At 40.6% G+C, this 25,138-nt stretch overlaps 1 protein-coding gene and 1 pseudogene across 1 annotated transcript in view; both read left to right on the top strand.

Moving 5' to 3' along the window:
• The window catches only part of LOC107295495, a 52,450-nt pseudogene extending 44,474 nt beyond the window's left edge, over positions 1–7,976 (top strand).
• Positions 7,977–10,234: 2,258 nt separating this feature from the next.
• LOC107295498 (dystonin) overlaps positions 10,235–25,138 on the top strand; it is a gene marked incomplete at its 3' end in the record, with an annotated part of 132,679 nt that continues 117,775 nt past the window's right edge. The window contains 1 exon segment of the mRNA XM_015824813.1: positions 10,235–10,325. Coding sequence (XP_015680299.1) covers positions 10,235–10,325 — 91 coding nt within the window.

The raw sequence follows: 25,138 nt of genomic DNA, 5'->3' as shown, positions 1-25,138 counted from the left end.
AAACAGAATCCCAAAAAAAACCAGTATTTCAGAGGCAATGCCTATGTGGATCACGTGTGACTGAGTGCATGGAGTATGTTTTTCTAAGTTGTACCTTTATTCTGATTTAAGATAACACTGCTCCAGCCATTAAAACCAAATCTTCCTGGTTACAGTGAAGAATTTTATCTAAGCTATTTTATAGCTGCCAGAAATCATAGCCATCTGTGCTGTGACAAAATTTTGCTGTTTAGATGTCATGAGAAGATCACCATAGTGAATAAAAGCGACAGACTGCAGCAATAGTCTTGTTTACATATGAAAATTCTGGAATGTTTTATTGTGTATTACGTTTTGTTTACTATATTGCAATAACATTTTGATTTAGATACATAGGAAGAAAGTTCAGTAACGTTTAAATGCCTGCACATATGTAGTAATAATTACTGAACACAATAAAATTATGTTGCATCATATCAAAAGCTTCTGAAAGAAAAGGGGAATGACTGAAATGTAGTGTGGTAAATCAAAGCTAGATTAAGTGAACGAAAGGAGACCGTAGGTGTGCCCATTTGTGTTTTTCAAAGAACAAGAGGGTCGGCAGGTATCCTTTCCTACCACCCAAAACAATATTTCAATTCAAGTTACTCTTGGAGGAAGACTCTACTGGTGGTCCTTGATTTGTGATCACAGTCAGGACTGGAATGCCTGTCAATAAGCAAAGTCATGCCCAATTTTACAACTCTTTTGCTGTGGCTGTTAAATGAATCATGCAGTCATTAAGCAAATCAGGCTTCCCCATCAGCTTTGCTTGTGGGAAGCCCCCTGGAAGATGGTTCATGGCAATTATGTGACCCTGGGATGCTGCAGCTGCTGTAAATAGCATGCCGATTGCCAAACAACCAACTTTTGATTACATGACTATAGGGCAGGGGTCTTTAAACTTGGCCCTTTTATGACTTGTGGACTTCAACTCCCAGAATTCCTCAGCCAGGCACACTGGAAGTTTGAAGACCCCTGCTATAAGGGATACTGCAACAGTCATAAGAGCAAGAACCAATTGTAAGTCACTTGAAAGCACCCTTGTAACTTTGAACGGTCATTAAACAAGTCCTAAGTCAAAGGCTACCTCTATCATACTTTGTTTAAAAAGCTTTGCGAACAGCAGGAGTTCTCTCTTGATCAGGAAAAAAAGTGATTTTGAAAAATAAACCGTAGATGTTTACTCATGGTCAAAAGGGTATATTTTTAGGTCCGTGGTACAGCACATTGAATATAAAAGATCTGCGACCCAGTCTCTAATAACTTTTAGTAGATCTGAGAAAAGCTGCTGTCTGAAACTATGGAGAGAAAGCCAGTTTTCCCAAATTAGATGTCTCATAGATATGATGGACTATAGCAGTGGTGGCGAACCGATGGCACGCGTGCCAGAGGGGGCACTCGGAGCCCTCTCTATGGGCACATGCGCCATTGCCCCAGCCCCTCCTCCCCCTGCAGCCCTCTCCTCACCAGGAGCCCCCCGGAGAAGAGTCTCCCCCAGGCACGGCCCGTGTAGAGCAGCACAGCCAAGTACATGGCAGCCGGGCAGCAGAGACAAGACTCCACCCTTGCACCCCATCGTGTGCAGATGATGCTGTGGGGTGCAGGCGGAAGGCGTGGCTGCCATGGCACTGCGAGGCCGCCTGGGCGATCTGCTGCAGCGGGCGGGGCAGGGCGGAGCGCAGGCGGGTGGGGGGGGCAGGGCAGTTTTTGGGCACTTGGACTCTAAAAGGTTCGCCATCACTGGAATATAACATCCATAATGCCCAAGATAGTGTAAGAATTTTAGTCCAGGCACCTCTTGAACATACCAAGTTTGGGAAGGCTGGCAAAGATAATACTGAGTTAGATACAGTAATGAACTGGTTGATTCTAAGATACCGTCCTATCTGACTAGCAAATCCTTCTTGGTTGTAAAAGCAACAGAATATAAACTCATGATAATCTATGTGCCTGCTGTTCTTCATAACATCCTCCATAGAAACCATTGTTTTGTAAATGGAAAAAGTATATGAAGCTCAGCCACATATGTTTCCTCTTCCTGCATTTCTATTTGAAGGAATTGGTGGATAGCATATTATTTGTACACTCTTGTTCAAAAGAGGAAAAGCAGCATTTTATCTTTGTCACAAACATTAGCAATTATGTATATGAACGATAGAACTGATGTTAAAGCTATGTAGGTCCGCTTTTACCTTAGTCATAGTCTTCAAAACTAAACAGGAATGGACTTGGTAGATTTCCATGGGAGATCACTAGAAAATCAAATGACCTGTACCCTAGTCTGAAAGGTAGAAAAAAAAATATTGCAAAGACCAAGACAACCATTAACTTCTGTTAAGTCAACAGTGTTCTGAGCTTTAGGTCCAATCCATAGACCACCTGATCTTTGTTAGTCCAAGTGAAACAAAAACTTAAGAATGATTTCTTCTATCTTATAAGTTGGCTTTGAAATCTGTTTTCGTTTTGTGTCCTAGTACTGCTTTTATATTGAGAATAAGATGTATAAAGTTATAACAACAACAAAAACGTTGGAAGAGACCTTGGAGGTCATCTAGTCCAACCCCCTGCTCAGGCAGGAAACCCTACACCATATCAGACAAATGGCTGTCCAGTTTCTTCTTAAAAACTTCCAGTGTTGGAGCATTCACTAGTTGCTTTGGCTCATATGGTGATCAGGAGCAGGAGCTTCTCAGTGGAAGCACACCAACTATAATCTTAAATCATGGTTGTTTTCACACAATCAAGATGACTTAGTAGTTTAAACAGTATTTTTGCTAAGGCCCAACTCCCCCCCCAGCCAAACTGATTGGTTTAGTGTGATGGAATAAACCAGATTGTTGTGTTAAATAGCCATTAATTCATCCATTTGTTTGTTTTTAGATGCATTTAAAGTGTTGGCTTTCACATTTGATAATAATTCCAATTAAAAAAGCTTTCCAGTCAACAAATATGTTCATATTAAAGGAAAAATAACTAGGCCAGATACATCCAGTAGAGGGAAGTGGTGTACAGCTATTAAACAGGATATTAGTAGGATTCAGCTGCTTTTCTTCTAGATGTTATTTATTTTAATATATTTGTTTTGTCTAAAAGACTAAAAATAAATCCTGTCGTGCCATCATTAAAGCTGTGATATTTTTTATCACTCAGCTCAAAGCACAGATAACAGTATTATGATCAGGGAAATGAAAAATTAATATGAGAATCGCAAATACAATCAGAGCTGATTTTAAAAGTCCTAAAGAAAAATATAAGAAAACACATTTGTAAAATAAAAATATCTAAATGAAATGCTTCACACATTTATTAACAGCAACAATGAATGTGCAGGAATAAAGAATAATTGAAAATAAGCATGTTAATGTCTCTCGACATTAACTATCTAAAAATATTATATATATTCATATACAGGTATTTTTCACTTCATTGCAAAACATTACAGCAGGAAATTATTAAGCAATCTAAAGGTATACCTTGAGCAAAAGTCCATGATAGACAGCAGACAAATAAAATTCCTTTTGTTTTATTCTGTAGTACTTATAAAACTATTGCTATTTCAATTTTTATTTTTAAAAATGTTTTTTCCCCTTATACACTACGAATTGTTTAATTTGAAATGAACTACAACAAAACTAAAAAGACTATCAGTCATCAGTGGTTTTTATATGACTCACACTTACCCAGAAGTAAGCTAGAAAGTAAATATAGCAGGGTGTCCTTTTATACATAAGATTAAAATTTGCACTACAAAGTATGTTGTCTCCGTAAGGAGAAGGGCGGGATAAAAATCCAAACAAATAAATAAATAAATAAAAGGTTTTGTGATTAGACTAAAAACCTATCTTTCAAGAATAAATAATAAGCTGATATTGGCTGGATCTTCATATCATGCTAAGACAGAATATGATTTGTTCTCCTTAATGTGATGGTTGAACTCATTGTGATTTATGGCAGAGGATTATTCAGAATTCTATTGCTTGTTTACTAAAAGCATAATATGATTTACAAACCTAGCATTGCCACTGATTTACTCAAGATCATGGCTTTTGCATTGTGCAATAATACAAGCACATTTTATACTAATTCAGAGAAACAATTATTGCATTAAAATTTCTGAATGCTTCTTAAATATATCTGGATCCCCTGTCCATAAACTCTTGATAATGATTTAATAAGAAATGCCCATTTTCTTTCTGCCTATTTTTAGCCTTATCTTTTGATGGGTAAATTTTTCCTCATGATTCAACACAAAGAAAAACTGATAATCCTGATTTAAAAGGAGCTCCTCTGTAAATGTTTTGGAAATTTATTTTAGTGAACAACTACTAAGGCTTAAACCCAACATTTATTTTGAATGTCAGGAAATCATATATCTCTTGAACATATGCAGAAAAAAAATTGAATTATGCTTCTGAGATCTAAGGTCATGAACGGGGTTAAGCATTATAACTTTCATTCTTTTCTTAGAAAACAAACATGACTTGTTTTCTTCTTTAAATAATTACCAAACTAACAGATAATCTTACTGTGATAGCAGTGTGTGGTAACAGAGGAAAGGCTATTTACTGTCTCATAGTCTAATAAGATTAGAGGAATATAAAATCTCTATTTTTTCCATTACTGGCATATGGGATTGTTGAAGGTAATGAACCAAACAACTACTGTAACATGGTAAACATATATTAAAAGCTTTTAATGTATGAATTGCAAATTCATTTCCAAAAATACAAAGCTGTATTAAAAATATAGGCATCGGTCATGATCACTGCATTAAGTTGACAAAAGAGCAAAGAAAAAAAAAAGCACAAACATGCTAAAGGAATAAGGATCTGGAGAGGGTTTTGAAATGATCTACATACGGTGACTCCTTTTCCTGATTAGTAATTGATGATGCTTTATGGTGTCACTTGGCTCTTGATGTTGTGACAAAACAGCCTGTTTTCATTGCCGTTTCATTGGGACAGCAATAGTTCTGGTTGGATGCTGCTATACAACCCTGCTGAGAAAACTGCCTTAATCTGCCAGAGAGGCTGTTCCACTCAGTATGAGTTTTCTCACTAGTGGACCCACTCCAAAAGGCAGCTAAAGGGAATTCTCCACAAAGGTGGGCAAGAGTGCACTGCATAATAATGAAGGTGGGCAGGAAAGCAGGTGAAGAGGGTGCCACCTGATCCTGCAAGCTCAGTGTAGCCCCTCTAAGGATGCTGTAGAAACTAGAGCAGTGGTTCTCAACCTGTGGGTCGGGACCCCATTTGGGGTCGATCGACCATTTCATGGGGGTCGCCAAGCAAGGCTGTCTGCCATTTTTTTTGTCCGCCATTTTTTCACCCTTTTCCGGCAGGTGCCTTACCTCCCTTGGGCTGGGCCAGCTGGTGGTCGGCCTGCTCCGTCTCTGCCGCTTGCCAGCTACGCCTCGGCCGGCGCAGGGGGCGGAACCACGCATGCGTGGCGCTCCCGGGCAGGGAAAGTCCTCGACTTACGACCGGTTGGGTAGTCCTTGACTTACGACCGGTTTAGTCCTCGACTTATGACCGGTTTAGTCCTTGACTTACGACCGGTTGGGGTCACGGCATTAAAAAGGTTGAGAACCACTGAACTAGAGGGTAACCATGCTGGGAAGAACAAGAAGGGATGGTGAAGAGAACAGAGGATCAAAAGTCTGCAACCTTGGCCTGCTGCTTCTCCTAGGGCCACAGCCCAGATGACACAGCAAAGGCCTGGTGTTTGATTCATAAATGTAGCCACTGTTTTCCCCTCGGCTGGGTGGGAAAATCAAAGCCACCCTAGGTCCCTTCTGCCCCCTTCCTCCCATTCACCCTCTTTTATTGAAAACCGCCCCAGGAAATAAATGCAAGCAGGGCTTAAGGCTTTCCAAACCAGGAGCGCTTTCCTCCCCCGTCCTTCCCGCCTGGCGCTGCATCCTTTCTTGTTTACATTTCGGGCGGTGCGGCTTTTGCTGCCCTGAGAAAAACTCCCCCACTCCGCCCGCCGTAAAAGACGCGGTCATAAATCGAGCCGGCGGCGCGGTGTTTACCACCCCCCCCCCCAGCCACCTGCCTTTTGTGCTCTTCCCGGCTGCCCGAAAGGCCGCATTTCCTGCCGGCCTCGGAGCCCGGTGACCTGGGGGTGGGGAGCGTTTTGGGAAGGAGTGAAACCCTTTCCAGGAAGGAAGGAAGGAAGGAAAGGGACTTACCAGGGCGTGGTTTCGGCAACTGCCCTGCCATCGCAAAGGGCCGCATCCTGGATATGGGGGCTGGCATCCTTCCCTCCTCCCCCGCTACTCATCCAAGAGCGAGCGGCTCGTTTTTCCTGCCGCCTGGTGGGGGAGCCAAATGTCGCTTTGTGACCCGGAGCTGCTGCTGCTGCTGCTGCTGCTATTGCTTTTAAAATTTCTCTCTTCCCGGCCCCCTTTTTCCCTCTGGCTTTGATTCTTGGGCAACTCGGGAGGATCTTTGTGTGCCGGTGGCCAGAGCCGCCTGGCCACCCATCTTCCTGAAAGCCTCCCACGGATGCATTTCCACTGAGCCTGTTCGCCGCGGCGTTGCAGGCTGTGGGATTTTAGCACACCGGCAGCGTCTAAGCAACAATGGTGAGCCATTTGTCCACAGATCCTTTCAAACGCGGGTAGCTACCAGTCAGTAGCGGTGGGTGGGTAGTGTCCGCTCCAGGTTGATTTTCCTAGAGGGCGATCTAAACAGCGAAAATTGCTTGGTTCTGAGGGGGAAAATGTCTACCTCTGTCGTTACAGTCGCCGCTATGCTTACTGTTCTCTTCCCTCCTGTATTTTTCTTAATAGAGCTCGGGAAACGCTTCTTACCGATGCTCCATTTCCTCCTCTGCGGATTTTTCCGATGATGATGATTTCAGCCAAAAATCTGGCTCCCTCTCTCCGGCTCCGGGCGACACCCTACCGTGGAATCTACCTAAACACGAGCGATCCAAGAGGAAGATTCAAGGAGGATCTATCCTAGACCCAGCTGAGAGGGCTGTACTCAGGATAGCCGGTAAGAGACAAATGGGGATAGTAAGGCATGCTGAGAAAAGGACGCTTCCATTGCACGGTGGGTTAGTGTACTGGCGTTTGTGTGTTACACAGAAGGGGGGTAGGGTCATAAAGTGATTATTGCTTGCTTGGTGTACCATGTATTCTATGCCGACTCAGAATTAAGTTTCATTGAGTTCCGAGGGACTTAACATTGTAACATCGCTGTCCAGCGAGTCCGGCTTTTCCGGATCGGTGACTAAGCTATTTTAGCCTGCTCGTCTGTCTGGGCAGAGACGCGGAACGGTGGCAGCGTCTGCAAATGCAAGCCTTGAAATTTTAGAGTAGTGCATTAGAAGTGAAGATCGTGAAAACCGTCCGTCTGGTGTAGCGAACACAGATGGCTAACATTTTGGACGTGTGTGTACGCAAAACTTAGTCGCAGCCTCGGACTCTCGCAGAAAACTCATTATTTTTGGTTGTGGGAATGGTTTCAGTTGTTAGATGGTTGTTGGGTGCGTTTGAATGGAGCTCCTTCGTCCAGTTGGCCTTGGGCTTGAAGGGACTTTGCATGGGTTCCTACCGCCGCGTCGGACCCTGGACCGCCCCCACCAACAATAAAGGGAAGAGGATCTGTTTGGGCGCCCGCTATCAAGAGACTCGAGTTCGTTTTTTATTCTTCCTAAAGTCCAGAAGCTTGCTAGAGCAACAAGACTGGAACTCCAGAAAGCAAATTAAGCGTTGAGAAAATACATATAGCCTGCGGTCGTCAATATTCTTCCCAGGGAGGTCTTGGAAACGAGAGCCCGTAGTAGTTCTATCGCCTTGTCTTCCAGAAAGACGAACCTGCTTCGCAGTGTTTGTAAAACATAGTGGGCAAAGCGTGGAGTCTTTCCACCCGCCTTTCTTTCCTTGCAAACAAGGACCCAGAAGCGGCGGTTTTCCAGTCTTCGTGGAAGCTTTAGGAAAATGAAAAGCGCGAGAAAGGGATTTTGCTCGGGGTCCCTGGCCCCCACTGTCCCTCCGCCGGCTCCAGGATTGCGGTTTGCAAATCACTTCCGGAACTTGCCCTGGCGGAGATGAAACCGAGGAGGTGGGAGGGAGGGAGGGGACAATCTCCCAGCCTGCTGTTTCCGGTGACCGCCAGAGAACTGGCTTGAGGTGGTGGCCACAGCGGCGCAGGAAGCCCGAAGCGTCCTCTGCTGTTGTTGACCTTTCGGGAAAGCCTGAGGCTCTGCAAAGTCACCCTGTTAGGCCCTTGGGAATAATGGGCTAAAAAATCAGGGGTAGTCAACCTTGGCTCTTTTATGACTCGTGGACTTCAACTCCCAGAATTCCTGAGCCAGCTAAGCTGGCTCAGGAATTCTGGGAATTGAAGTCCACGAGTCATAAAAGAGCCAAGGTTGACTACCCCTGGGCTAAATAAATGAGAAAGGCGGACCGGTGGAATAACATGAGGATTGCTCTCCGGAGTTTTCGTGCGCTGGAGAAGAGCTCTGTTATAGGCGTGGTGAAACTGGGAATAGGGTCGAAAGAGATTTATCGGATGCAGCGGGGCAGGGAAAGGCGACGGCGGGGGGGGGGGGGTAATATGCTCAGTCTAGCGGCGTATGAGATCAGAAGGAAGGGGGGGTGTGTGCTGCAAATAAGCGCATGCGCGGTTCTCACTGAGCAAGCGGCACGTTGCTTTGAAAGGGTGACCGGCGGTGACACCTGCAGGACTTTGGCTCCGCCTTTTGGCCGGCCGCCCCTCCCGGCTCTTAGCGCGGTGGTGGTTGTTGTTGTTGTTGTCATGGCCAGCCGAAGCGGTGTGGGGCGCCCGCGTGGGTCCGCAAAACCGATTCTCCTCCTCTCCAGACGGGTCGGGAGGGGAGGGCCGAGTTATTCCTGGCATTGCGACGACGTGTCGGGAGCGTCCGAGAAGGGGCCGGGTGGAGGGCCAGGGGAGGAGGAGAAGACGACGGCCAGCCGCCGCTCAGCCGAGGCTATGGCCGGGAAACGAAAACAACCGCTCGCAAGAGAAAAGAGAAAGAGCGGAGGCAGGGAGGGCTGGTTACTAACGCCAGCTCGGCAGGAGAGACCTCCCTTCCACAAAGGAGAGAAAAGCGTCGGTGGGGAAGTGCAATTTCAAGCGCGCTTAAAATACAAAACTCCGCTTGGCCATCCATAGGGAGGCAGGTTTCTCTTCAGAAGACAGTAGCTTTTGGAAACTGCGGGGCGGGGGCGGGGAAGAGAGAGAGAGAGGTTTTGGAAAGAAGGAACGCTTGGCCCAGGGTCTGGCATGTGAGTGACAGCTGTTTCAAAAGGCAGACAGCAAAACAAAAATAAAAAATAAATAAATCGGGGATCTGATCGTGCTTCGAGCACAAAGTAGCTTCACTCGAGATTGACTGTGCGCTCCCATTCGTGTAGTCCTAGGTTGCAGCCGCTGAGTACATACGTACGCCGGGCACAGATCCAGCTTTCTATATAATGTGTCTTGGCGAGGATAAATCTTAATGCATCTTTCCCCCCCCCCCCCCAGAGTTTCACAAGCACGCCTACCTCCCCCTCCAACCCCGTTATATTTTATCACGTCCAAGCCCCGATTCCGGGAATCGGTTAAGAAAGAGGGAGGCAAGGGCACTCCTTAACACGGCAGCCCCGTGAAAGTCCCTTTCCTAGCGGGACGGCAGCCTCCGTGTTCCGCCAACCCCGCCTTTGGCCTCGAATGGTCCCTTCGAGCCAGAAGCTAACAACGCGGGTTGACTTCGGCGTAAAAGCGCGTTGCGATTTGCGCCGTGCCGCCCGCGGGCACGGCTTTGCTTAAAGCGAGAGCGAACGGGAGCGAACGAATGCGGCAGAGCCTCCTGTACGGACTGCGGGAGACGTCGGGGCAAACCCAGAGCCGGAGGTCACCTCCAAAGCCGGCCGGTGGCATCCGTGAACGCTTCACCCTTTCCCCCCCCCTTCCCCACGACGACTGGGGGGGGGAGAGCGCGCGCTCCCAAAGCCCCGGAGCCGAAAGCTCGTGAAACCCGAGGAGGGAGGAAGCCCGTTCCCGATTGGCGGTACACACGTGCTCCCACGCCGCTGGGGGGAGGCGGCCTGGGCGTTTCCTCGGTCCGCTTGCTCCGCGATAGCCCCCCCTCCCTCCCTCCTTGGGCTGCTCTCCCTCTCCCTCTCTCCAAGGCTTCCAGGCGGCCGGGAGCCTCGGCGCGACCTGATCGAGGCAGGGTCAAAACTTCAACCATGGCTGGTTCTGTTTCTCCTGGCGGTCGTGCCTATACCGAGGAGCAGGAGTACTTGCAGGCTTACGAAGATGTGCTGGAGAAATACAAAGGTAGAGTTAAAGTGTTGTGCCCACGCTCATCTTGAGGAGAAGGATTCCTGGGCTGCAGTGCTGGGGGTCTGCTGGGGGTTGCAGGGGAGCAGGAGGCGGAATCCGGGTCCCTGGGACTTGCAGGCTGCTAAGGGAAAGAGGGCAGAAAAGAGAGAGAAGCATGCTGAGATCTCTTGTCTTAACAGAAGTGGAGGGACCGTTTAGGTGGTAGAAGATGGCTCTTCTGCTTTCTTAAAGCGTTTAGAAGTTCCCATGTTTTTCATCCCTTTCTGGGATGGAAACAAACAAAACAAAAAAAAACATTGCTGAGATAATTCTGTGCTGCATTATACCAGAGACTAGTTTTCATTTTTGCATCAGTGAGTTGTTGTCTGAATAACTAACAAATTCTGGCAAAGTAGGTCTTCTCTCTCTCTCTCTCTCTCTCTCTCTCTCACACACACACACACACACACATTAAGCCCTTATTGTGGGTGTGATAAAGCCAATTTAAAAATAAAAATGCATGTTAATACTTTCCATTGCCATGCATATCTGTGCTTAAAACTCCATCCTGTTGAAGCTCATAGACAACTAATGTTACCAGAATGACTTAGCATCTTGCATTGGGCAAAGGCAACAGCAGAAGGCCTTTAAGGAAAAACTCCCTGGAATTTTTAATCTCCATAGTGAAATTCATTTTCGATTTATCAAAAAAGCTGACTTTATTGTTCTCTTACTTTTATGAGATATGAATAAAATTATACATTATGCTAGATATTGATTTGAAGTCAGTAGATTTCTTTGTAGTAATATTTAAAGCAACGTGACTGAGATAATGCAATAGCTATAACCAATATTTATTGCAAAACCCAAACCTTTTGTTGGCTCTCTGCTCTTCTATAAATTGCACCTGTAGCACTTAACACCTCTTTGTGCCAGCAAGTAGTAAGAGAAAGTCTGGAAGATTGTATTCACATTAAACAGGCTTTTAAATGATCTCTGTCAACAGCTTTTAATGACAGTTTCCCTTTTTAGTTTTCATTATTGAAAGAGAAAAAAATCTTCATATTCAACCTTTAATTGACTTCACTAGTTATAGTCATCTATAGTGAGTCACCCTCATGTAGAACAGCATTAAAAGATATTTGATGATTCCTTTGTCTATAACCAACTGGGTCTGCACAATGATGGAGCATGTGCTATATCTAACAATTAAAAAGCATTAGGCTTCAGTTAGCCAAGTTTTTGCTGGACTGGTTATAAAGGAGGACTATTGTGGCTCTCTGTTTTAGTGATAAACATTGGGCAGTGTAACAGTTCTAAACCTGTATAATTGTAATTGTAATTTTCTTTCCAATTTCTAAGTTATCAAATTACAACAGTATAATTCAGTGTATAATGAAAATATTTAAACTTTATAAATTAATTGCAAAAGGTATGGAAATAAAAAACTGCAATCCTTTGTATGTTTACTTGGAATTAAAGTAATCTCTGTTTACTTATTTGTATTGTCTCATTTAATTTATCTTTTTATTACTATGTAGGAATTTGAACCTAGTTTTCTGCATTCCTAGTTAAAACTTCTGAAGCCTCTGTACTACCCTGATTTTTATGCATGTTGCATATATATTCTCATTGATCAGTTATTTTTCTTGATTTATGTTGAAACCTTAGGAAAACCTTACAGTTGTGAATCACATGGACACAATTATGAAGGCATTGCAGTGGGCCTTAGAACTGGGTACATATTCACTGTCCAGGGTTTTACTTTCCCATTTGATGTGACTAAACATTGCTGGAATAGTTTTTGCTTCTAACCTAGTGATAGGTCAAAAAGAAAGTTGTACATCCAAATTCACCTTCTATTAATATTAAAAGTTGTAGCCATGCCAGTTCAGTAGACTTGGAATAGATAGCACTGTGGTGTGGCTGGAGTTAAAGTAAACAGAAAACATATCTACATTGGCAGAACACCAAAGAACCGGGGAGATCTCTTGCTGAATTGAGGGATGTGAAGTCAATTGTGTATCCAAATTAGAGCATGAAGTTGTTTCTAGAATTGTGAGATGATTGTTACTTTTTCCTAGATAGGATATAAAAGTGCAACGTTCTCCCAAGAACTGTATGAGGCAGGCACATTATGTCTGACATTTGAAAGATAGAAGAAGCTTTACAATGATAAAAAAAGAACAAGGATTATCTAGCCTAAACCTCAGCAAATCCTATTCTCTTTTTTCTTTGAATTTATTTTAAATGATTGACCAGTGTGGTCATTGATTTTATTTGGAAGTTTGGGAAATATTGTATGTCACTGGAAAACATTCATAGGCTTTTGGACTCACAAAGATGGAAAGAAATGGAAAAGTCATTACAAAATAATGTAGTCTCAAGCCATCAGTATAGCATTGATGACTTCACTGGAGTAACTGTTACCCTGATTTGGAATGGTTACTAACCTAATCTACAAAGAATAGTTATAATGCATACTGTCAATAAGGAATGACATTTCATATAATGTTGAATCTACTATACCTTGTACAGTATTGTACTGTCTTTCACCAAATAAATATGAGGTGCAGCTTCTGGTTATGCATTCTAAGATATAATCACATGCTTGATTTTTAAAGTACTCTTGGACATTATTGGAGTACTAAGTTATGTGCAGCACAGCTGTTAAATACTATAACTAGCAGTGTCAGCTGTAGAAACCTGACTGTTGATTTTGTGGGTCGGAATTACATGACACTGAGTATGATTATCAGATCATTAATGTATGATTTCAAAATCATATTCAATGAGTATGGATTGGTTTGATAGCTTACTGATTTTTAAGATTGATACCACATACATACAAAAATACGTCCATGATTGCTGTAAACATAAAACTTAATGGCTGTCTTCAAACATTGCTAAAGTAAGATCTAGTTGTGATAATAAATACCTGAAAATTATCCCACCATCATATGACATTAAAGAACTATGAAAGATGTATTGGGATTCATAATGAAGCCACCAATTGGTTGTATCTGATACATTAACTTTTTTTTGCTATTTTTACACATAGAATCTCTAGAGCTTTTTAATGAAGAAAAATTGACCATCTTGCTTGATACAGAATTAAGTACGAACACAACCATTTATTCATGAACAGAAAATAGCTTCTTTGCTGTTTCTCTGAAAATGATCAAAAGTGATACCTTTGCTTTTTTATGCTACAGCCTATTTAAATTTCTTTTTAAAAAGTTAATATTAATTTTATCAATGATTCAAAATCAAAATGACAGAATAAGACACCATGTTTAAATTATGAGGTAACAAAACCTAGTCTTGAAACATTTAGTTTAAAAATCCCAATAATCTCAGAGTGTATTCTTAACAGTTTTGGTAGGGAAGTAGAGTCCATGTGGAAATAATGTGGGCATAGATTTTTATTTGCAACATATTTGCTTGCATCTACTTTTCATTCATTTACTATGTATTTATTAGTCATACATGCCCTTGAGCTGAAATAACGGTTTTCTCATGAGACTTGACCAGTTATACTGAAATGACAGAAGCTTGTTAATTAAATTTGCTCTCCCCCTTCATAGTTGGAGATGAGAAACCAATCCAATATTGTTCAAGATATGCACCAATTAAAAAGAGCTTATTCTTCCATTGAGTTCACATTTAGAAAATTTCTTCTTTTATGAATCAGTTTCTTTGGAATAAAACATTTCATCAAATCTCATTTTATTTGGAAGTGATGGTTTTGGTAATCCATGCTCTCTCAGCCTCAATCCCCACCATTCATTCTGTAATATGAACATAGTCATAATGATCTATCTGATAAAGACATTTTAAAGAGTTAGTGAGATAAGGAGCCCACTATCCAAAGCAAAAAACTAGCAAACATAGGATTAACTACTAATCTATCAAAGGTTCAAATGAAGGTTTATAGCTTTATTTGATTATAGGGTCTTCTGACACTAGTTGTTCATACGTTAATGCTGATATTTCTTCCAAATCTTTTTAGCCTTTATTTGGAATAGCAGGGTGCAAAGGAATGAATTAGGGATAATGATAAATGATTGGAAGGATTATCAGGAGGTTCCGGTGAGGGATACCTAATATGAAGCTGAATTACTATGGGTTCCTGTGCACTTTCTATTTATTTTAGAACCTCGGAGATCTTTTTAATAGCATTTAAATTTATATACTGCCCCATTGTGCTTTACAGCCCTCTGGGTGGTTTACAATGTAAACATTATTTGCATATTTCCCCCAACAATCTGCGTCCTCATTTTATTGGCCTCAGAAGGATGGAAAGTTGAGTCAACCTTGAGCCAACCTTGAATCAAAATCCAGGATCAAACTCCAGGATATGGGCAGGGTTTGCCTGCAATACTGCACATTAACCACTGCACTACCAGGGCTCAAAAGCCACTAGTTCTCTCTTTTGATTCAGATGACAGAGAGCTGAAACTGAGGTTTGGCAATTTACAGGAAGAGATGAGCTTGGACAATGATTAGGCAAACTAGACATTATGACTTAGCACTCCGTATGGATCTAGCTGGCCTTACTCATCTAATATTCCAAGCTAGATTTCCCCAAAAAACTGACCTAGAATGTTAAATGAATAAGGCCAACTGGGTTCATTGGGAATGCTAAGTCATAATGTCTGAGTTTGCCTAATATGCTTGATTAAGAAAACACAAAATTTCATCCAATACCAAAATAAGCTGCGTTATATACTCATGTGCTTTGTGAATCAATGTTTGCATATTGGGCAATTCCAGCCACTGTGGTTCATGTATTATGATTTATGACAATATTTTAATACACATTCAATTGTAATTTATGCAATACAGCATGATTAAAGTATAGCTTAGGACAGTGATGGCGAACCTTTTAGAGACCGAGTGCCCAAACTGCAACCCAAAACCCACTTATTTATCGCAAAGTGCCAGGGCTTCATCAGCATTGTGGTGCCCTCAGGGGGGGCATGGGGGCATAGCCCACTGGGTGGGCGTGGCTGCAGTGGTCACGGCAGACTGGGGGGGCATGGCCGGGGCCAGGGCGGTGGGTGCCAGTCCCTCGCCATCCCCAGGGCATTCCCAGGGAGGCCAATGACGCTTGCTCACTTCCTGCCCTGTCGCTTCCAAATGCCACGTGCTCACTACTCTGGCGAACTCTGAGTGCCGCCTCTGGCACGAGTGCCATAGGTTCGCCACCACTGGCTTAGGATGATACATAAATTCAATCGCAGAACTAGCCAATTTAAGTGGTGAAGTCCTACTAATACAAGTCAGAGTGCTGAACTTTCTCCCCTCATTGTCTGAAGCAACAAGGTCAAAAATACTTTACTGACAGAGTTACTAGCTTAAAAGTATATTTTTCCTATAACGTATACCTGTAATATGTTTAAAGTTAAGTGCACTTAATATGAACTCTTACTTAAAAGAGTAACATCTATGAATGTCATATTGATGCATGCCTGGAATATTTTTTAAAAGACAACGCCTTGGTTTTTTCCCTTTGGGAGAAAATATTCCATGCAACAGATTTTATATTAAATTTTGAAAAGGAAAAAAGGATACTCTTTAAATCATAAACCAAACTGTAAAATATAGTATTAAAATATTTGGACTTTGCAGGATTAATATTGTTCAATGTGATACAATGAATTTCTTTTGCTTTTCATTTATTTTGAATACATCTTGCCTAAAGAAATAGTAAGATATAAAGTATGTTATGACAAAACCTGAGGATCTCTTTGGAAAAAACTCTTCAGACTTGTATCAGTGTGTTGATGCGCAACAAATCAACTTGTAGAATCAAAGCTCATGGGACAGAATTCTTCCACAAGAGAATTACTGCTATATTTCTAGAAGGTTTAAAAATAAGTTTCTAAAATAAAAATGAGACACCTTTTTTCTGTAATTTATATTGATGGCTTAATACTTTGGAAGTCAAAGGTGAATGCAGAGCTCTCTTGCTTTCATAAGATTTATCTTAGTGTTGGGTAATAATTCTACAATTTTGCATATGCAAAGAGATCCATTGAGATTGATTATTTTCATAGATAACTGGATCAGTTTGCCATCTGAAATAATAGGTTCAGGTATCTTTTGGAAAATGAATTTACCACTAAGGACTTCAGTCACTGATTTATAATAGCATATTTTACATTGGAGTGGTATTCTTTGCTTACAACCATTTTTTAAAAAATATCTTGATAGTCTCGGCAACGTGAGATGCCATAGTACAGAATGTTAAAGTGGTATTTAAATCACCTTGGCTGGGAATGAAACTGCAGAATATGACTGTAGAACATGATCTGTAGAAATGTGCTGATTCAGTTAATCAAAGGATTAAAGTAAGCAAGCCTTTTACTACATTTAATATCTGGTCATTTTGCTTCTGCTGTATCTCTAAATAAACACAGTCACTTAAAAAATAATAGTAGCCAAAAATCTTTAAAAGATTACTGTAATGGGGCAGGAACCTCGTTACTCTAGGATGAACCTACAGTACCCAGTTATGCTGGTTGTGACATTTTATACCAGTTGGAGCTAAAATTAGCTCTGTTGTACATCTGCAAGGAGCAGGCAGCAGACCTCTGTGTGCATGGCTGAATTAGGAGAGCCTTACCAAGCTTTGGCCCTTTCTTGGTCATACAGACTGGGAATCTGTGCATAGGGCTTTCCATACATGCAAGTTGGAATGATTTAGAACACACACATGTGCAACTTAATTCTGACTAAATTAAGCTCACTATTGAATTAGCACAGTAAGATATTTAGTATATAGAACCATTCCTAATGTGATTGACAGATACAGTACTATTATATCACAACTCTGGTGTGGCAGTAATGAGAATACAGATGGTCTTCCAATTCTTTTGTCATGGTTACCCTCCAATTTAGTCAAAATTAAGTTGCACATGTTGCATCCTCCAGGTAACCATGTTTTTGGCTATAGCACCTTAGTAGAACAAAAATAGCTTAATTATGACTAATACCTCAAGCAAGTATAACTCCAAAAATAATAATCTAGCCTGCAAAGATCATTCGTGACAATTGTAGCAAAACAAATGCTTGATATGGCTATTTTAGGCAGAGCTTTCATTGATTTTCATGATAACAACCACAAGATTAGTCACTTAAACCACTTCATATGGGAGATAAGTGACTTATTTTATATTAAGATTCAGAAAACATAAGGTGGGGCTCTATTTGGGAGTAGCCTGGTAAGATTAACTATGAAAATATCTAAAAACAGTGTTCGCAGAGAAAAAAGCATTTTCCCTGTTTATCTTGTAGATTGATATAGAGAATCAAATTGTTGAAAAGGGCCATTTGAGTATGACATATTTCTTGGTTCACAACTACATTAGGTTAATCATATTATAAATAAGTTATATTCTGAATTTTTGCCTATATGTTTTTCCATTTCAATCATAGCTGTATAGTCTATATTTTACACTATAGCTTATTTTCTCTTCACCAGGAAGTATAAAACAATACAGTTTTAATAAATAAAACCAAGCTTTCGATGGCCTAAAACTGCCATCATCGTCAGGGTATAATTAGGATGCTGGGAGAGCTTGCTTATAAATACAGTCATGTCTGCGCACGGCTCCTAGATCTCATGACAGGTCCCGGCCGGCCAATCCTGGCCTCATCTGCAAACTGAGTTAATTCTTCTTTACCTCCTTTACCTACATGTGTGTTGCTGCCCTCCTCCCTCCTTTTTTGTGTCCGTATCTCAGGTGGGCGTCCTCTGCTTTCCCAGGCTGGAACACGCCTCCCGTCCTTGGGCTGATTCACCCTTTCACGATCCTTGGGGGCCATTCCATCTCCACCCCTTTGATGTTTATCATGACTACCCCCACTTTCCCTTCGGTGAAGTCCAGTCCTAGGGATCCTGCATCCACTCACAACCTCCACTGTGTTCTTTCCTTCCATTTCACTGATACCAGTCCTATTGCAATTCCAAATCATTTTAATAACCATCTTAATCTATAACTGCTGGCAAATCTGTAATTATTGTTAGAATATGTTGTTTAAACAAGGCATTTAACATTTATATACAACAAATAGATCTTAAAATGAAAACATAATGCCAGGGGTGTCAGCAGTGGGTTGAGGGGGGCATCAAGAATGTTGAAGTGCCAGATATAAAATGAGTGGCAGTCAAAAGTTCTGCCCCTTTTTAGATGAGTGCAATTTGCATGGTGACATTTAAAAGATACAGAGCTTCACTTGCCTGGTCACACCTACCATTTTGATGCTGTTCACTGCCAGGTCTTACTGTTGCATTGATTAGGAGAAACCTCTAAGGCTCACTATTGAATTAGCACATAAGATGTTTAGTATATGGAACCATTCCTTATGTGATTGATAGATACATTGTTGTCATATCACAACTCTGTATGGCAGTAATAAAAATACAGATGGTCTTCCAGTTCTTTTGCCATGGTTACCCTCCAAGTAACCATGTTGCACATCATATTGATCTGTCCTGCACCTTCTTTATTTTTCTACCAGATCTGGGTTCACAAAGAAGCCTTAAATATTGACCCTTGTTTTATTTGCCAGCAAAAAAAAAATGGGCTTGTCTCCACACTACCAAGCTATTGAATTCTTAACCACTAAGAGCATTACAGTTCTGAAATATTCTCCTAAGACAAAGCATGTTTAGTACCACTAGATTTTTAAAAATGGTAACTTTTAGGAAGTTACCATTTCACAAATTACATTCTCTGATTGGATCATAACCTCTCTTATCCTAGAGCAGCCTAATTACATTACTTTTACTTTGCCAAGATTCAGTGGTTTTATCTTTGCAGTGACTCAGAGAAATTTAAGTGCTAGCAATTGATTTTATTATGGTTTAAGTGCACAAGGACAGGATAGCAGCCAGTAGCAATGTTCTAATGGGCTAGCTTAGCCTCTCATGCTTGGGAGAAATGTTTCTTTTTTGCTGGTTCTTAATGGACGTCCTGTGTGCCTGCTGAATCATAACAATTGTGGGTTTGCAACCATATGTTGAATGGATAATTGGTTACTTCATGCATCAAGAATTTCTTTATGCATTCTTAGAAACTGTATTGGCATGTTGCAAACAAGAAATATCTTTATGTTTTGACATTATGAATCTGAAACATGAACTTTTTTTTAAATTGTTGGTAACTATGCAATGTCTAAGAGCATGTAAGGAATGCATTTTAAACAGAAATGGTGTGTGTGTTGGACTGGTGATGGTTGTTGTCTCTCTCTCTCATCCTTTATCCTATACCATTTGCTCTCAAAACCAGCTGTAAGAAACCACCTTTATGTGAAGAAAAAGTTCTTGCTCTCCTTTTGCTTTCATTTTTAATTTACTTATTTACTATTAGATTTTAAAATCCTGCCTTTATATTTATAAATAACTCAAAGTGGCAGACATATATAATATTCCTTCCTCCTCCTTTCCTCCCCCAACCTCAAGCAAGTATAGCATAGATGAGATGATAAAAATCACAGTTTAAATATGGAAAGGCGTAGCAACATTTATTCTTGCTTAGGTTAGGTCTTAATTTCTGTACTCTCATTGCAGTTTATATACCTAGTAATGTATTGTTTAGAATATTTAAATGTAGCATTTCTGAATTTTGGGATATGTTTATTGGTCAAGAGATGAAATTTAAATGTATGGGAGGAAATTCATCTAGTTCAGATTTGGATTTCATAGACAGGAAGTACAGCTGACTTAGAGTATAGTAAGGTTTTTAATTTTCAATGGTTGTGTTTAATGGCATACTGTAATGCTTATCATTTTTTGGGTTTTTTACTTTGATATCAGTGTATGAAAAGGCTTTAGCTGTGCAGCCCTTAGGCTAATCAACTCATTCCCACTTGTAGCAGCTTCAGTTCGAGATGCCCATAGAGAGAATGTGGGAACAAGGGACCTTTCATGGAGAGAGGTATGTGAACAAGAAAGGAATACTGTACATGGTCATTGAAAATAATTTTAAAATGCCCTATTAGGTTTTATGCTTTTAAAAATATTCTTGATATAGTTTATTTTATATTTAGACACTCCCTTAAAGTTTGCAGTATAGTAATTAAATATTTTTAAATAAAATCAAATCTTTGAAATGCCTGTTGAGGTTAACATTTCTGTGAGAAAAAGCAGTTGAATATGAACATTTCTACCAGCACCATTGTAGATGTTTGTTACAAGTGAGTAATTCATCCTTTCAGGCATTTGTGAAATTAATAGCAAATGCTGCTAGTCTGGATAAGCATCGATGGGTTTCATATTTGGTACCTGCTTCTTACTCAATTCATACTCACCATGGTAAAATACAAAGATAAAACAGTTTCATAGAGGCAAGCCAAGGAGAAGTATGAGTTCTTCAGCTGCCTGGAAAGTAAGAGCTGTGTTGATAACAAGATGGCAACAAGATTATAAAGAAATTGATGCTGTTGAAGATTAAAATTTTGCCTTATCTGCCTCGGATGTTCATTTTATATATTTTAATACAAGTTATTATTAGGTACTTTCACTATTTCTTTTCCCACAAAGAAAGTAGTCCTGCAAGGGTAATTTCCTACATAGTAGAAAATCTGGGAAGGATAATAAAATACTAAGGTAATTCTCAACTTATGACCATTAATTCAACAGTTGTTCAAAAATGATCAGAGTGATATGTGAGAGGGACTTGGGAGTGGTCCGTGAAGTTGTGGCTGTTGCAGGCCTCCACAAACAAAACAGAACCTCCTTTAAAAAAAAAACAGAGATCCCTACAGTCTGGTAAGGAGTACTACTTCCTAGGAAAATAGCACAAAATTGCCATGAGGCTGGTAGCCTCTGCAAGAAAGCTGAGCCTCACATCACATCAGTCGGGTTCCTCTGCAAAAACAAAAAGTATGTTTGGTGTTGCTGGTCCCTGGAGATGGTTGAGAAGCAGGCTGAGCCCTGCAAGTTCCTCAGGTGGCTGGATGGGAAGTAGCCCTCAGCCTACAGGGTATAAATACCCTCCGTGTGCCAGTTGCTTCTGCTGACCAGTTTAGGCTCCCTTGCCTGGCTGAATAGGGAACCCCAAAGGACAGGGAGAAGAGCACCAGGGGCCTCGGGGGTGGTGAAGCATTGGGAAGCTTGGGATAGGCAGGCCTGGACCTGTGCTAGGCCTCCAATGACCTTCCCCCACTCCTGAGGCACACCAAACTCCATTAAATGACTCGCATATTCATTTAAGAATTGCATTAGGGAGAGCAGGGATGGGGGAAGATCATTAAGTAAAATGCTTCATTTAATGGCTGTCACAATATGCAACCGTGATGGCAGGCTCCATTATGATTACAAGTCAAGGACTACCAGTGTTCAGTTGATTTAGACAACCATCTATTCTCAGCTGTGATTCTGGGTGGTGAACATAAAAGGCAACAAAAGCAATAAATAGTAATAATAAACAACAATGGCCTTTTGAACTATAGAAGAAAAACTACTAGACTAAGCAGAGCCGACTTGAGTATAGGGGCAGTTTAAAAAGTTTTTTTAATGGAAACTGATAGCTGTGGAATGTTATAAATATTGTTTAATATGATTTGTTTTTTATTGTACATGGTGTACATTTTGTGAGATGGGCAGCTATATCAATATGTTTAATTAATCAACCGATAAGTAAATCCCATATTTTTTGTGTTTCTCCACCTTGTCTTCATTTGGGTTTCCAACCATATACTCTTGGTCAGAAAAAAAATATGAGGAAAGTATGAGTAAGTACTAAGAAAGAATCTTTCTCACTGACAAAACACATTGCAGTTTTTCTATTTTATTATTTTTGGAAAAACCTCTTGAGTTTCTGGGCAATGCTAGGAAAATATCTGGGAGACTGACAGGGAGCCCTTTTTTAAAGCATAATAGATTTTCCAGGCAAATGGTAAAAAAACAATTCTAGTTTTGAAAAAATGTAAAATTATAAAAATAAGAGGTAAAAATACAGAGGATAGGAAAAATACCAAAAGTCCATATTGGGCTAGTACTTTTATTAGGATTACTAAAGGTTATGAAATAGTATGTTGAACATTTTTTTCATTGTGGCAGAATTCTTTTTAGGAAAAAGAGAGGACAAATAACTGCTCTGGTACCTCATATGGTACCTGGATTTAATGATGAATCGAATATCCGGTTACATTAAGCCTTGGTATTTTTTTTACTTTAATTTGTTATAAAGTATGCAAGTCTATAAAGTAGAACTAGATAGACTTGCATAAAACCATATTTATATAACTCTACAGAATTTTTTTATACTTTCAGTAGCTTGGTTATTAAACCATACTGCTCAAAAGCCAGATAAATCACATTAGGCTTAGCCATGGCTAATCAACCACATTAGCCTGTTAAAGGAGGACATCCCAGCCAGACTGTTAGGTCAAATAGTCCCCGTGGAGCCCAGAGTCTCTTGAAAACTCAGTTTGAGAATTCTGGGAATTCTTGCTGCATGCAAAGAGGATTAGCAAGGATTAGCTTTGCCTTTTCTGGATTGCAGAGCTGTACTTATTTAAAATTATTTGTTCTGCACAAATATTGCAAGAGTTGTGTCTTCATTTATTCCTGGGTTCTCCAGGCTTCACAAAGACACTTGAGTTCATCTCCCTTTCAGAATCACTGTACCTACTGAGTATTCAATAAGCGTTCTCAGCAATACAGCCTGAGCTGCACAGGTTGAGTTCTGTATATGTTGCTGTATGAGGGGCATCCATTTCTTTCTGTTTTTGCATTGGAGGTGAAGAAAGAGCAGAAGTACATGGAACATATAATGCTCCATCATACACTATTTGCACCACTGATCTTAAGAATTGATCTTAAGGAACAGTAAAAAAGATAAAGATCAGATGTCTGTACATTTCACCACCACAGATTCAGGAATCTAAAGGGTTGGACTCTAGAGACTGGATGATAAATTTAGAGTAGGAGAGGCAGCAGATGTCCGTTAAGTATCTAGTTATTTATTAAAGAAATAGCGTATATAGCCAGAAGCAAATGGTCATCACGAGTACACCTGACCTCTGTTTTTAACTTCTCTGAACAACATCCACCGAGTCTTCTCCCAAAAGAAACAAGTTAGTTTCCATTCTCTCTCTCTTTTTCTTTAAATGAGTATAATCTTTTCATCCAGAACAGCTTAATTCTCTCTCTCTCTTCAGAATTAGGGGAATATGAAAATGATCTTATAAATTGATCAGCCAACAGCCAAGGTAAAAATGTTATTTTTTGTACATTCTTTTGCAGATTGTCAATTGGAAAATGAGAGAGGAGAACGAAAGATATAAGTATTTGTCATTACATCAGGTTCTCCTATTTGGAACATAACCTATTAGTGATCTGTTACTTTCTCAAGTTACTATAAATACTTCTCTGATTGCACATGCCAAATATGCATTGTTATGAATGCTTCACAGGCATGGAAACAGTGCATTATGGTGCTTCTTTTTCCTATTTTCATCCCACCCTATCTTTAGCTTTTTTACAAGATTGAAAGCATCAGTTTGTATTGTTATTCTCCACAACACACAAACTAAGGCAGTTGCTGATTCATTGATTTTCTTTCCCTACTTGGACTGAGAGAATGGGGCAGTCAAGAGTTATAATGGTTCATGTATTTTGGATTACAGAAGTTATGGTTTGAGCATAACAAGAAAATTGTCTTTTTAAAAATCTGCTTTACTCATTTGGTTTTCAATAAGTATTATTATTATTATTATCGAGGTGACAGCATGAAGATGTTCCTGTCTCAGTGTTGCAAGAGATAGGACAGTTATTTTGCATCCATTTCTACAGTCTTTGTCAGGTAAGCTGTAGATAATATCAACTATATAGAACAGTGGTGGAGAACCTATGGCACGGGTGCCAGAGGCGGCACTCAGAGCCCTCTCTGTGGGCACGCGCGCCGTCGCCCCAGTCCTAGGCCTTCAGCTGGGTTTTATAAAACCTTTTCGCTTTAGGCCTCCGCCGCCGTGTGCAAAAAAAAAAAGGTTCAATCAATCAGTCAATTTCAACTTCTCGCGGGGAAAAAAAATCTTAGCAAAGTTGGAATTGATTGATTGAACTTTTTAGTCCCACCCAGTCTGCCGTTACTACCGCAGCCACGCCCACCCAATGGACCATGCCCACCCAATGGGCCGCACCCACCCGGCACTCGACGATGCATAAGTGAGTTTTGGGTTGCAGTTTGGGCACTCAGTCTCTAAAAGGTTCGCCATCACTGATATAGAAGAGAATTTTGTTCACTACTTTTAGGCCACATTAGTATTTCAGAAATTACTTTATAGTATTCAGATATGCTACCTCTTGTTTATTTAATTGTGATTTGCTGATTAAACTGCAATTGGCTGCACTCATATAACTTGCTAAGAATAAATAATGCATATGTAGATTTAGCCATCGAGTGAGACTATCAATCCATTAAATATACTATGATTTATGCCAACTGTAATGCATGATATATTTCGTAGGTTTTATTCTTTTAAATCTAGAGAACTCCAAGCTTTAATTAGCTCCTAGCTACTTCTAATAGATTTTTAAAAATTCTTCCCACATTCTAAATGAACAAAAATATTTGATGTAGATGGTCAAAAATTATCTCCAGGGTAATAATATTTAAAGTCCATGTTTACCAGCCTATCTCACACACAAAAAATCAAAGAATTGATGAAGAATCTCCTTTATTGTATCATGTGTCAGTTTGGAAGATCAAATACTGCTATTAACATCAGTGTCTCCTCTGTTTATCCTGCAGGCATGTGGTCTGACGATTGTTAGGAGTTGTCCAGCAAATAGTTTTGTAACATTTTAAGAA

The sequence above is a fragment of the Protobothrops mucrosquamatus genome, unplaced genomic scaffold (genome assembly GCF_001527695.2).
Source record: "Protobothrops mucrosquamatus isolate PMUCROS unplaced genomic scaffold, P.Mucros_1.0 scaffold2367, whole genome shotgun sequence".
Lineage (NCBI taxonomy): Eukaryota > Metazoa > Chordata > Lepidosauria > Squamata > Viperidae > Protobothrops > Protobothrops mucrosquamatus.
Note: the sequence above shows the minus strand (reverse complement) of the source record. Positions and strands in the feature narration are given on the sequence as shown.